The sequence below is a fragment of the Orycteropus afer genome, unplaced genomic scaffold (genome assembly GCF_000298275.1).
Source record: "Orycteropus afer afer isolate SDZICR_OR568_19922 unplaced genomic scaffold, OryAfe1.0 scaffold01125, whole genome shotgun sequence".
In the NCBI taxonomy this organism is placed as follows: domain Eukaryota; kingdom Metazoa; phylum Chordata; class Mammalia; order Tubulidentata; family Orycteropodidae; genus Orycteropus; species Orycteropus afer.
The window spans coordinates 111,543-124,417 of record NW_006922712.1 but is presented as its reverse complement, the minus strand read 5'-3'; the positions used below and the strand labels follow the sequence as shown (position 1 = coordinate 124,417).

The 12,875-nt window shown below is 40.3% G+C and overlaps 1 protein-coding gene across 1 annotated transcript in view; it reads left to right on the top strand.

Annotated features, from left to right (window-relative positions):
* LOC103212824 (phospholipid-transporting ATPase ABCA3-like) overlaps nucleotides 1-12,875 on the top strand; it is a 129,843-nt gene that overhangs the window by 107,871 nt on the left and 9,097 nt on the right. The window contains exons 10-12 of the mRNA XM_007958762.1: nucleotides 1,859-2,046; nucleotides 2,673-2,843; nucleotides 3,232-3,422. Of these exons, the coding sequence (XP_007956953.1) occupies nucleotides 1,859-2,046; nucleotides 2,673-2,843; nucleotides 3,232-3,422 (550 nt within the window). The remainder of the gene's footprint in view (nucleotides 1-1,858; nucleotides 2,047-2,672; nucleotides 2,844-3,231; nucleotides 3,423-12,875) is intronic.

Below are 12,875 nucleotides of genomic sequence, written 5' to 3'. Positions count from 1 at the left end.
CTCAACCATAGCTATGATTGTGAAGATGGTGCAGAACCAGGCAACGTTTTGTCCTGTGTGTGCTGTGAGTCAAAGCTGACTCAGTGGCAACTCACTAGCTTCCTCCTTCCCTCCTATTATCTATATGTTACATTGCTCAGTCTGTCATCCTTATCTCTCAATATCATTTCCATAGTTTCTTTTTATTTTTTTTGTGATGTATTCTAGGTGCTTTCTTATGATTTATTCTAAGCTAAGTATTGTTTCTTCTGTTGTGACTAATCTGTTGTCAGACCCACTCAGAAAGCTTGTAACATGACATGCTTTTTAAATATTTTGATGTTATATTTTATTCATTTACACAATTTCTAGGTGACTGTTTATACTTTCCACTTTCATGAAGACATTTTTAAGATTTTTAAATTTAGTTAAGCACAGTAAGCATTTGTTCTGCCAATCCCAATATCTGAAATTACAAATTTATTTCTGTTGACTATTGTTTCTGCCAGTGTCATTCATGGTATCGTATTTCCTTCTTCACTTGGTTATCTTTGCATGACGCTTATTTTCCTTTAAAAATTATATGCAAGAATAATTTGATACCTAGTGTAGAGAGGATTTAAGTTACTTCTGTCAAGAGTCTAGGGATATGAATAGTTGGGGATTATTGTTAATTAATTAATTTAATTACATTACATTCATAAACGTTTTTTCTTACTAGCTAAGTAAGTTATGTACACTTGAATGGAAATCCATAGAAGGTTTTGGGTAATTGCCAAAATAACACTCCATGTAGTTTCTTGGGAGTGGGGGTAGGGAAAGGTTTTGCTTCTGGTTCTATGTTACTGTGAAAAAGGCCTACACATGCAAAAATATCCATGGAGTTCCTGACTAATGAAGAAAGCATCTCATATTAGAGTCCCTTGAATTGAGAGGGTTCTGGAATTTTATTTCTACTTTCTTCATCACTAAGATCAGCAAAATTGAATTAGAAGAAATATTATTCCTAATTTACTTCAATAAGCTTCATTGGATGGCATTTTGTAGCCATTGTTGTTGTTGTTATTATGTGCCCTTGAGTCTGACCCGACTCTTAGTGATCCCTCCTTGGGTTTCTGAGACAGTATCACTAGGGAAATCGATTGCCCAACCTTCCTTCTGAGAAGTGGCTGGTGGCTTCTGGTTAGCAGTAAAGTGCCTATGAGGGGGTCCTTGGATGTGCGAAGTCAGGCCAAAACAGTTTACACACGGAGATTGAGAGGAGAGAAAATTATTTATTGCAAAGCAGCAGTGCAAGGAGTTAGGGTAATTAGTACCCAGATCTTAACTCCCTGAGATGCCATCAAACACAGTTTTTGTAGGTTTTAGGGGAGGGGGTTGTGCATATTCACAAAAGGTTGAGGAATTTGGGGTGTGAACATGAAATGGGTGACTTAGGGATGAGTCCTTAGTTTCTTGTTATCAGCTGATAGGGGCTTGGGCAGAGGGGAGAGGGTCAGCAATTAACTTTTGTTCCCTTATGTCCCTGGGCCAGAGTTCATTTACAAGTTGTTTCTAAAACATTTCTATTGTCAGTGGCCAGAGTTAATTTACAAGTTATTTCTAAAATACTTTTAGCAAGTCTATCATCTGCAGGAAGGAATGTTTTCCATTCAGTTCTTTGGAACTGAATGCTCATCTGCCCAGGGGTGGGAAAATAGTTGGGAGTAATTTAGTTTACTTATCTATCCCCATTGGGTGTCAGGGTGGGGGGTGCCAGCGTGGGGGAAAATGGTTTTTACTTTACTGGGTTTCAATGTCACCTGGAAGAATTCAAGTATTTTATCTCATCCATGGATGCTCACAGGGATAGACAACTTATGGCAGTTCTCCTAATCAGGTGAGGTCAAGAATTGGCTATTGTCCTCAACAAGATGCTTTGCTGGAGTACATGACTGGCAGGGAAACACTGATCATGTATGCCAGAATATGGGGAGTCTCTGAGCACCAGATTCACCTGTATGTGAACCACTGGCTGAGCTCACTACATCTGGAGTCCCATGCTGACAAGCTTATCTACACCTACAGGTAAGACATTATATTGATGCTCTTTTATGTTGAAATGCCTCTTTATGTTCCTGATGTTTGACACAATGCCCACAGTGCTATGTAGGCCCTTCTGTTACAGTGTTATCTAATTGTGACATTGTCTAGTGCCTTGTTAGGTTTCAGATGTCAGTAATAAGGCAAATCAATAGAGTTTCATATTTTCCCTTTGCAGAGATGAAACTCAAAATCCTAGTTCTCTTTGAATTGCAGCCTTTAAACCTCCAAAGGAAGCATCTTCTTCATAGTCTCCTATGGTTATTTGTCTCCCATGTAAGGAGAACTGTGAGTCTCTTTCAATTACTATGCTTCTCATGTATATGGGAAACCCATGACACCCCGAGAAGAAGTAACTAAATGCCACTGATAATGCTGCTGAAATAAGTTACATAAACATAAGTTGCTCCTCCACATTCTAAATAAAAATGAATCAGTATATATACCTTTCCTTGGGCCTGCTACCTTGTTAAAGCTACATCTAGCCAGCATCATAGATGTCCATATTATGTGTTTTCTGGGACTCTCAGAATTATGAATGATTGTGTTAATTCTTTCATGTAAATAACTATTTTCCTTCCCATTTTTTCTCTCCTTCCTTGACCATGAAGTGGAGGAAACAAACGTAGAGTGAGTACTGCTATTGCCTTAATGGGAAAGCCCTCAGTCGTCTTCCTGGATGAGCCATCAACAGGCATGGACCCAATAGCTCGGCGCCTGGTCTGGAATCTAGTAACAAAGATACGTGAAACTGGCAAAGCCATCGTTATAACCTCCCACAGGTACAGCTCATTGGGAGGTGTGATTGAGAACTAGCAGGAGTTACAGTGACAGTAAGAGGGAATTATTTTGGGCCAGGGATATTGGACAGTGAAACTTGCCTGAGTATGTGAGTTCCTCATTGATCCTAATGAATGGAACAGCCAAGAATCCCCAGTGAACTAAATAATTAAGAATTAGAGCAGGAAGTGCAAGAAATGTTCCTTTTGGGTATTTGATCCTCTACTACTTACCATTTGAAATCTTTCCACATCCCAGTTATGAGCCTAAAAATGGGCAAATGCAACATCCCATTGCAAAGTCACAGAATCTGTGCACTGTATGAACTATAGAATGTCCTCCAAAGGAGAACTTGATACCTTACATTGTTCTGGTATCTTGTTTTGCCAGTATGGAGGAATGTGAAGCCCTTTGTACCAGGTTGGCCATTATGGTGAAGGGGAAGTTTGTGTGCTTGGGCAGCCCTCAGCACCTGAAGAACAAGTTTGGCCATTTTTACATCCTGAAGGTCAAGGTCAAGCCTGACACAGATAAGGATGCACTAGAGGATTTTAAAAGTTTCATATCCATGACCTTCCCAGGTAAATGAAGTTGGGCTAACTCTTTTAGAGATATGTTAAATTACTTTTGTTTTTCTCACCGTCCATAAGTTTCATGTCTCTGATAACTATTTCCTGTGAGTTATTGATATTTCTTGATCTTCCATACTGAATTATTTTTGACATACTTGTTCCTATGAACTTCTTGTGCTTGGCTGATAAGAAGTTTCAGAGAAAACAAAGGATCTCACCAAGTTCTTTATCAGCTAGAAGAAACAAACATGGAAAATTCTTTAACAAATAAAGGAGAAGGAAAAAGAGTATAAAATAATGCAAACAGTGAGCTGAAACATGAGGGTAAGCAAAAGAAAACCAAATATTGGGATTTTAACAATGAATTATCTTATGTAATAACAATAGCACAAACAGCAAAATAAAAATAAATAAATATGACCTCATAAAAATGATAAAATTTTTTTCATCAAAAGACTTTACCAAAAATGTGAAAAGTTAAGCTACTGACTGGGATATCTTTGGAAACCATATCTACAAAAAGAATCTGGTAACCAAAATATACATAAAACTTTGACAACAACAAAAATACAACCCTATCATAAAATGGGCACAGGATATGAATAGCCATTTCAACAAAAAGGACATTTAAATGGCCACCAAACATATAAAAAGATGCTCAATGTCATTAGCCATCAGAGAGATATAAATCAAAACCACAATGAGATACCATTTCACTCCCATTAGGATCTCAAAACTCTCAAACTCACTGTTGTTGAGTTGGATCTGACTCATAATGACCCCTCCTTGGGTTTATGAGGTAAAATCACTATGGAAGTAGATTGCCCAATCTTCCTTCTGAGGAGTGGCTTGTGGGTTTGAACCACCAGCCTTCTGGTTAGCAGTCAAATGCCTTAGGCACTATGCCACCAGAGCTAACATTAAAAATAAAAACAGAAAATAAAAAATGTTGGCAAGGATGTGGGGATATTGAAACGCTTACCCATTGCTAGTGGGAATGCAAAATGGTGTAGCCATTGTGGAAAACAGTGTGCTGATTCATAAAAAAACTGAAAGTAGAACTACCATATGACCCAGCAATTCCATTCCTAGGTATATAGCCAAAAGACTTGAAAGCAGTCAGAGACTTATACACCAATGTTCATTGCAGCACTATTCACAAAAGCCAAAAGGTGGAAACAATCTAAGTACCTGTGTTTTGATTACTTCCTGCTGCTCTAACAGAAATACCACAGGTGGATGGCTTTAACAAACAGGAGTTTATTCTCTGATAGTTTGGGAGGCTTTATGTCTGAGTTCAAAGTACCAGGCTCTAGGGATTGGTTGAAAGCCCCTCAACCTTGGACTTCAGCTTTGCCTCTCTCTTCTGGCCCACTGAAGCTGGAGGCTTTTTTCACTCAGGCAGGTCCTGGCTGCTGAGGCTGACAAACACAAGGTTGACAAGGAAAAGGCACAGTCCCAATATTACCAAACTACATGACAGGTCACTGATTCAAGTCCATCAACAGTTCCAAGATCGGCAGACGACATGGCAGGCCACTGAGATAAAGATAGCCAGATGCAGGGTCCAAGTGTGCCAAAAAGCTGCAGACCCTTCCCAAATCTTCTTATATACTGGAAGCAGACCACATCCCTAAGGCAGCTACTCAGCTGCTACAGTAGATTTCACCATCTAGTTGATTGCCAATCTCCCCATGGGTAATAACTACATTCAGCTGCCCAGACACTCAAAACCAGGCCCAGCCAAACTAACACATAATCTTAACTAATACAGCCTATCAGCAGATGAATTGATAAACAAAATGTTTACCATGCATACAGTAGCCAGTAGACAAAACGAAGTCTTGATACATGCTATAATATAGATGGAGCTTGAAGATATTATGTTCAGTGAAATAAGTCATTCACAGAAGAACACATATTGATTGTATGGCCTCTCTTACATAAGAAGAGAAGGCAAATGTATAAAGCCCAAAGTTTCTCTAGTGGTTACCAGGGGTGGAAGGGAGGAGGAAAAGGGTTCTGGTGATAGAAAAATTGTATTGATAAAGGGTAAGGCTGCACAGTCAATTATTGTAATTGCTGTGAATAAGTTGTACATTTGTAAAAAGTTGAACTGGGAAAAATTTTATGATATATATAATTACAGTAATGACAAAAAAAAAAAGTAGCTGCTGAGACTGCTTATGTGCAAACAAAATCCTCATGGGATTTGGTTCCTTGGTTTGGAAGGTTAGGGCCATGGTTTCATGGGACATCTCAATCAATTGGTCTAATAATATGTTTAGTGTGTCTGTTCTACCTTCTAGTTTATTGCATAGTGTTTAGGGTTGTAAAAGTTCACAAGAAGCCATTCAAGGCACAACCATTGGTCTTATTTGCCTACTGCAACAGTGGAAATAGGAGAGTTAGAATAGGAGGAGGATATGAATATACGGCTAATTATCTCCATGAACAATTTTTCCTTTTTGCATGAGACCAGAATTGAATGTTGCCTGGCAACCATTACTTAACCTTTTGATCAAAGATTCTATAGAAGAATCCTGATCAAAAGGGGAAATATGCAGAACAAAATTTCAAATTCTTACAGTTTCTATTAGCATAGTGCCTAAGGCACTTGACTGCTCACCAGAAGGCTGGCGGTTCAAACCCACCAGCCACTCCTCGGAAGGAAGGTTGGGCAATCCTACTTCCGTAGTGATACTGCCTTGGAAACCCAAGGAGGGGTCGCTATGAGTCGGGGCCAACTCGACAGCAAACAACAACAACAACAACAACGGTTTCCAGACTTTCTGGAGGAAGGGGCTGGCTGAATCACTGAAACTACTGCCATGAGATAATATATAAACATCAGAGTTCTACACACCTGAGAAAGAGTGAACTTTCCCAGAAGATTACTTCATCATGCTCCAACAGAAATACCCCAGGTGGATAACTTTAACAATCAGGAGTTTCAAAGCAGCTACTCAGTTGTTTACAGCAAATTCCACCACAGAGAGCTCTGGTGGCATAGATTCTAAGGCATTTGACTGCTAACCAGAAGGCTGGTGGTTCAAACCCACAAGCCATTCCTCAGAAGGAAGACTCAGAAATCTACATCCATAGAGATGCTGCCTCAGAAACCCAAGGAGGGGTTGTTATGAGTCGGGACCGATTCGACAGCAGTGAGAGTTTCATTATAGGAAGTAACTACTACCAGCTTCCCAGCCAAGTAGACATATATTTGTATTGTTCCACCCAATAATCCAGTGGGAGTTACAAAGACTATGGCTAGAAAAGCCATACCATGCAACTCACTACACTGTAGGCCACCTCCTGGCTTTTCTAGCCATCATCCCTTTTATACTTCAAAAATTAACATCCCCTTCCCAATCAATTTAAGAATAACCACACCCATGAACGTGTGTAAGCTAGCCACTTCATGCTTTTAACCCCCCCAACACACACACACACATTTTAGATAGCCAATTTCTAATTTGCTGGGCAATCTACTTCCATAGTGATACTGCCTTGGAAACCCAAGGAGGGGTCACTGTGAGTCAGGTCCGACTCAATGGCACATAACAACAACAACAACATCAAACTAGTACTGAGGAGACAAGCATGTTCCTTTCTCTTGGAAGAATTTTCTGTTCTGCTTGGAACTTTGGGTATCTGCATCCGTAAATAAGCAAAGTCTAGCCCAGTGCAAGCCATCAGCTCAGTGTCAAACATTTTTCTCTTAGTTTTTTCGGATTCTGGTCAGCTCAGCTCTAGACATCCCAGCTAGGTCATGGGTTCCAGCTGCCAAGTTTGGGAGCCACACTCCTCCCTTTACTTCATACCAGCCAGCACCCTCTTTCTCTCATCCTTAGTCCTCAGGGACTAGTTCAGTGCCTGTAGGTTCCACACAACTCCTTGCACTTCAGAGAAGCCAGCCCTTCCTCTCATCCTAAGCCTCCATGGCCTAGGTCAAAGAGTACCAAACTCAGCCACTTTCTTCATTGCTGCACTTCCCTCATTTTCACTCTTCAAGTGGACCCAAGTGGTCACATGTGAGCAGCATACAGGGCCATCTACTCACAAGCTCCCTTTAACTTCCAGTCTTGGAAGGAGTTTCTCTCATGGGTCATGATTTTGATGCACCCAAAGCCTAACTGCTTGCTGGACATTATTATTATTTTTTCCTGCATGTCCTGTCTTCAAATGCAAATTTCCTCTCTCAGCAGGTTCTGGGTGGGGCTCAGGTTTTCTGCCTAAGCCCCCTATATTCTGGATGCAGGGTTTGAAACAAAAACCTGTGTTTCTTCTGGGCAAATTCTATTTCCCCTTTTAACACATCAAGTCAAGTTTTGGCTAAATGTGGACTTACATGCCCTCTAATATCCATCCCCATAATAATTTCTAACATACATGTAGGTAATAGAACATTCAATACGCATAGTACATTCAGATAAATACATAATCCAAAACACATAATCCTATTTAAGACATTCCAGTTTAATCTCTTAATCCTGATAATCTTCCCATTCTGTGTGTATGGCCTTGGGCCTTTAGGTGGGTGTAACCAAAAGCCCTACCTTTTGGATCAATTATCTCCTTTAATTGGCTTGGCTCTTGCCTCAGGCCTTTCTCCCCTGGGCTGCAGCATAATGTCTCTATATTCTGCCGTTACAGGTAACACCAACCAAAGTAACAATCTAAGAATCCAAAGTTTCATTTCCCAGGCCCCTTTCTTCTTTCTTTTACAAAGGCCCATGCTTCTGTGAGTCTGGAGCCAGGGCAACGAACCCCACTTCTGACACCAACTGCTAAAGGGGCAAGGAGGTGGCATCTTCTAACCTCCTCTAACTACACAAGAGGAAGAATCACCATCAGCAGCCCAAGGCTTGTTCCTCTGAGACCAGACATGCTGCCACCCTCCAGCCGACTTACCAACCTTGACACCAACTGTCCCTCTTGTGGGACACTCACCACTTCGCTGCTGGGCTCAGTAATTCACTGCAGTGGCCACACAGAGCTCACAGATATTGGGTTTTATTAGGGAAGCAACAGGCTACAATTCAAGTTCAAGCATGTGTTCAGGATACAGTTCTTTGATCAGGACAGTCTCCCCTCTGCTGTGGCCTTAGATATGCCTCCCAGCCTGGCCTCTGCCTCTGTGGGCCAGGTAAGCCTGCTGCTATGTCCAGTGCCTCTTGGCTCCACTGCCTCTGTCTCTCAGCTGGGTGTCTCTCTCAGCTGGGTGTCTCTCTCAGCTGGGCGTCTCTCTCAGCTGGCACTTAGGTTCCCCCCTTTGCCTCTAGGAGGGCTCATTTTAAGGCTGTCAGGGTGGCAAAAACTAACCAATCCCACCATTGGAGTTCTACACACCTGAGAGAGAGCAAACTTTCCCAGAAGATTACTTTGTAATGCTCCAACAGAAATACTCCAGGTGGATGACTTTAACAATCAGCTGTTTAAAATCAGTCACTCACAGCAAATTCCACCATGGAGTTAATTGCCAGTCTCATTACAGGAAATAACTACTACCAGCTGCTTGGCCAAGTTGACACATATTTGCATGGTCCCACCCAGTAATGCAGTGGGAGTCACAAAGACTGTGGCTAGAAAAGCCATACCATGCAACTCACTACACTGCACAGCTCTTCTTTCTTGATAGTACTGAGGTTTGTCTCTCCCCACTTGCTTCTCTCTCCTTTTTTCTCTTGTAAGATAAAAGGTGATTCAGGCCACACCCCAGGGAAACTCCCTTACAACAGATGAGGGCTTTAACCTGAATAGGGGTGTTTCATCCCACCCTAATCTTACCCCATTAACATAACAAACATAAGTAATCCTCTTTAATATAACTTAATCCAGTCTCATTAACCACAGGCAAAGGTTAGCATTTATAACACATCACAAAATGGAGTATAATTATATCAGATCATATCATGAGGATGATTACATCACTTCATAGCTGCCAATTACATCATTACATAACTGCCAAACTACAGCATTACACAACTTCCAAACAACTAAGAATCATAGCCTGGCTAGTTGGCACATATCTTAGGGGTATACAATTCAATCCATAACACTGTATGTTCTCAAAAACAACAGAATAAAGTTAAAAAAGAAGTAGTAATAAAAAGGAAATATTGCTAAGAATTCAAGAGAAAGTGAGGGAGAAGCAAGGCAATCACAATCCAACACAACTATGAAAGTAGTTTCCTAAGAAAGCAACAGAAAAGAACAAATTCTGAAAACTATCATTCAAGAAAATTTCCTGAAATAAAAGAAGACAAACCTACATATTCAAAGGACAACCAATTCATCTGAAAAATCATCAACACCAAGGAATATTTTAATATAACAATTGTATTTTACTAATTAAGGGGGAAGGGAGGCTTTGGATCCAGATACAAGAGAAATCCTTTATAAGGGGTGGGGGGGATGAATGATTTCAGGCTTTGTGACAGGAACATTTTCTATTTGGAGACAATGCAACATATGTAAGATATTCAATGGGAAAGAGAAAATGCAAGACAAGAGTTTTACATCCAACAAATAACTGTCAGGCATAAAAGTCACAAAAAACAGTTATGAACACATAAGAACTTAGGGAATATTGCTCCTATGAACTTACTGAAAAATGTACAAAGAAAAAAATTCAGATCACCTAAGAAATAATTGGAGAAGCTTTTATATGAGAACTATTGGTGAGTAGTGAATACAATTAACCCAGAACTAGGCCTAAATGAAGGGGATCTGGATTATAGAATATTGCATAATTGATATGTTCTAGAAATGTACATAAAATACAATTATCAAAAAAGGGAAGGGGGAAGAAGCCAGAGATTTTATGGAAAGTAGAATACGTTTATTGCATGCTGTTTATATATTAACAGGGTATAAAAGGAATTTACTATAAATAGATGCCAGGAAAGAAAGCTAAAAAGTCACTAGCATATTCAATGTCATGCTGAAATGGAAACCAGAAGACAATATCTTTAAAAGAAGGTACATTATATATGGAAATTAACTTAAAATAGATCAATGACCACCATATATGAACTGAAGTCATGAAAGTTTTAGAACATAGGAATAAATCTTTAGAACAATAAATCTTGTTTATGGCAATGGATTAATAGATATGACATGAAAAGCATGAGTAACAAAAGAAAAAAAATAGATAAATTGGGCTTCATAAAAATTAATAACTTTAGTGCATCAAAGAACTTTATCAACAAACTGAAAAGACAACCTACAGAATGTGAAAATATATTTAGAACCATATATCAGGGTTAATATCCAAAATATATATAGAACTATAGCACTGTCCATAGCACATTGCAAGCTGGATTCAGAAGAGGATGCAGAATGAGGGATATCATTGCTGATATCAGATGGATTTTGGCTCAAAGCAAAGAATACCAGAAGAATGTTTACTTATGTTTTATTGACTATGGAAAAACATTTGATTGTGTGTATCATAATAAATTATGTGTAACATTGAGAAGAATGGGAATTCCAGAAAACTTATACTCGTACTTATACACTTGTACTCATGAGGAACCAGTACATAGACCAAGAAGCTGTTGTTCAACAGAACTAGGGGACACTGAATGGTTTCAAATCAAGAAGGGAGTGCATCAGGGTTGTATCCTTTCACCACACTTATTTAATCTATATGCTGAGGAAATAATCCGGGAAGCTGGACTATATGAAGAAGAACATCAGGATTGGAGAAAGAAACATTAACAACCTGTGATATGCTGATGACACAACTTTGCTTGCTGAAAGTGAGGATGACTTGAAGCCCTTACTAATGAAGATGGTCTGCAATGTGGATTATATCTCAATATAAAGAAAACAAAAATCTTCACAACTGGACCTGTAAGCAACATCACGATAAATGGAGAAAAGACTGAAATTGTCAAGGACTTCACATTGCTTGGTTCTACAATCGATGCCAATGGAAGCAGCAGTCAGGACCTCAGCTGACATTTAGCACTGAGCAAATCAGCTCCAAAGGACCTCTTTCAAGTGCTGAAGAGCAAAGGTATCTCCTTGAGGACTAAGGTGTGCCTGACACAAGCCATGGTATTTCAGTTGCCTCATATGCATGTGACAGCTGGACAATGAATAAGGAAGACCAAAGAAGAGTTGATGCTTTTGAGTTGTGGTGCTGGTGAAGAATGCTGAAGGTACCATGAACTGCCAAAGGAACTAACAGATCTGTCCTGGAGGAAGTGCAGCCAAGATGCTCCTTGGAAGTGAGGATGGCCAGACTTTGTCTCACCTACTTTGGTCATGTTGTCAGAAGGGACCATTCCCTGGAGAAGGACGTCATGCTTGGTAACGTGGACAGTCAACAAAAGAGGTCAGGGCCCTCAATGAGATGGACTGCCACAGTGACTGTGGCGATGGGCTCAAGTATAGCAAGGATCGTGGAGCTGGCGTGGGACCAGGCAGTGTTTTTTCTGCTGTGCACAGGGTCGCTATGAGTCAGTAATGGCTTGACGGCACCTAATAATAATAATATAGTACATTGGACTATAGTACTACAGTCAACAACAAAAAGACAAAGACAACCCACTTTAACAAGTGGCAAAGAATTTGAACAGACATTTCTCCAAAAAAAAATTATACAAATAGCCAATAAGCATATGAAATGATGCTCAACATCATTAGCCATTAGATAAATGCAAACAAAAAACACAATGAGCTACTACTTCACCCCTTCTAAACTAGTTGCTATAGAGTAGCCTCCGATTCATGGCAACCCAATGTAGATCGGAGTAGAACTGTTCTCCATAGGGTTTCCAATGATGGATTTTTCGCTGACCTTCTACTTTACCAAGCATGATATCATTCTCCAGGGACCGGGCCCTCCTGATAATATGTCTATAGTGTTGTTGTTAGGTGTCATAGAGTTGTCTCTGACTCATAGCAACCCCATGAAGGCAGAACGAAACAATGCCCGGTCTTGTGCCAGCCTCATGATCCTTGCTATACCTCAGCTCATCATTTCAGCTGTTGTCTCTGTCCCTCTCATTGACAGCCTTCCCTTTCTTCATTGGCCCTCCACTTTACCAAGCATGATATCCTTCTCTAGGTTCCTTCTGACATGACCAAAGTAGGTGAGATGAAATCTGGACATTCTCGCTTCCAAGGAGCATTCTTGCTGCACTTCCTCCAGGACAAATTTGTTAGTCCTTTTAGCAGTCCATGGTACTCTTAACCTTCTTCTCCAACACCACAACTTAAAAGCATCAACTCTTCTTTGGTCTTCCTTATCCAGTTTCCAACTCTCACATGCTTAGGAATCAAAAACCAAAACTCACTGCTGTTGGGTCATTCCTGACTCATAGCGACCCCTCCTTGGGTTTCCGAGGTGGTATCACTACAGAAGTAGATTGCCCAACCTTCCTTCTGAGGAGTGGCTAGTGGGTTTGAACTGCCAGCCTTCTGGTTAGCAGTCAAATGCCTTAGGCA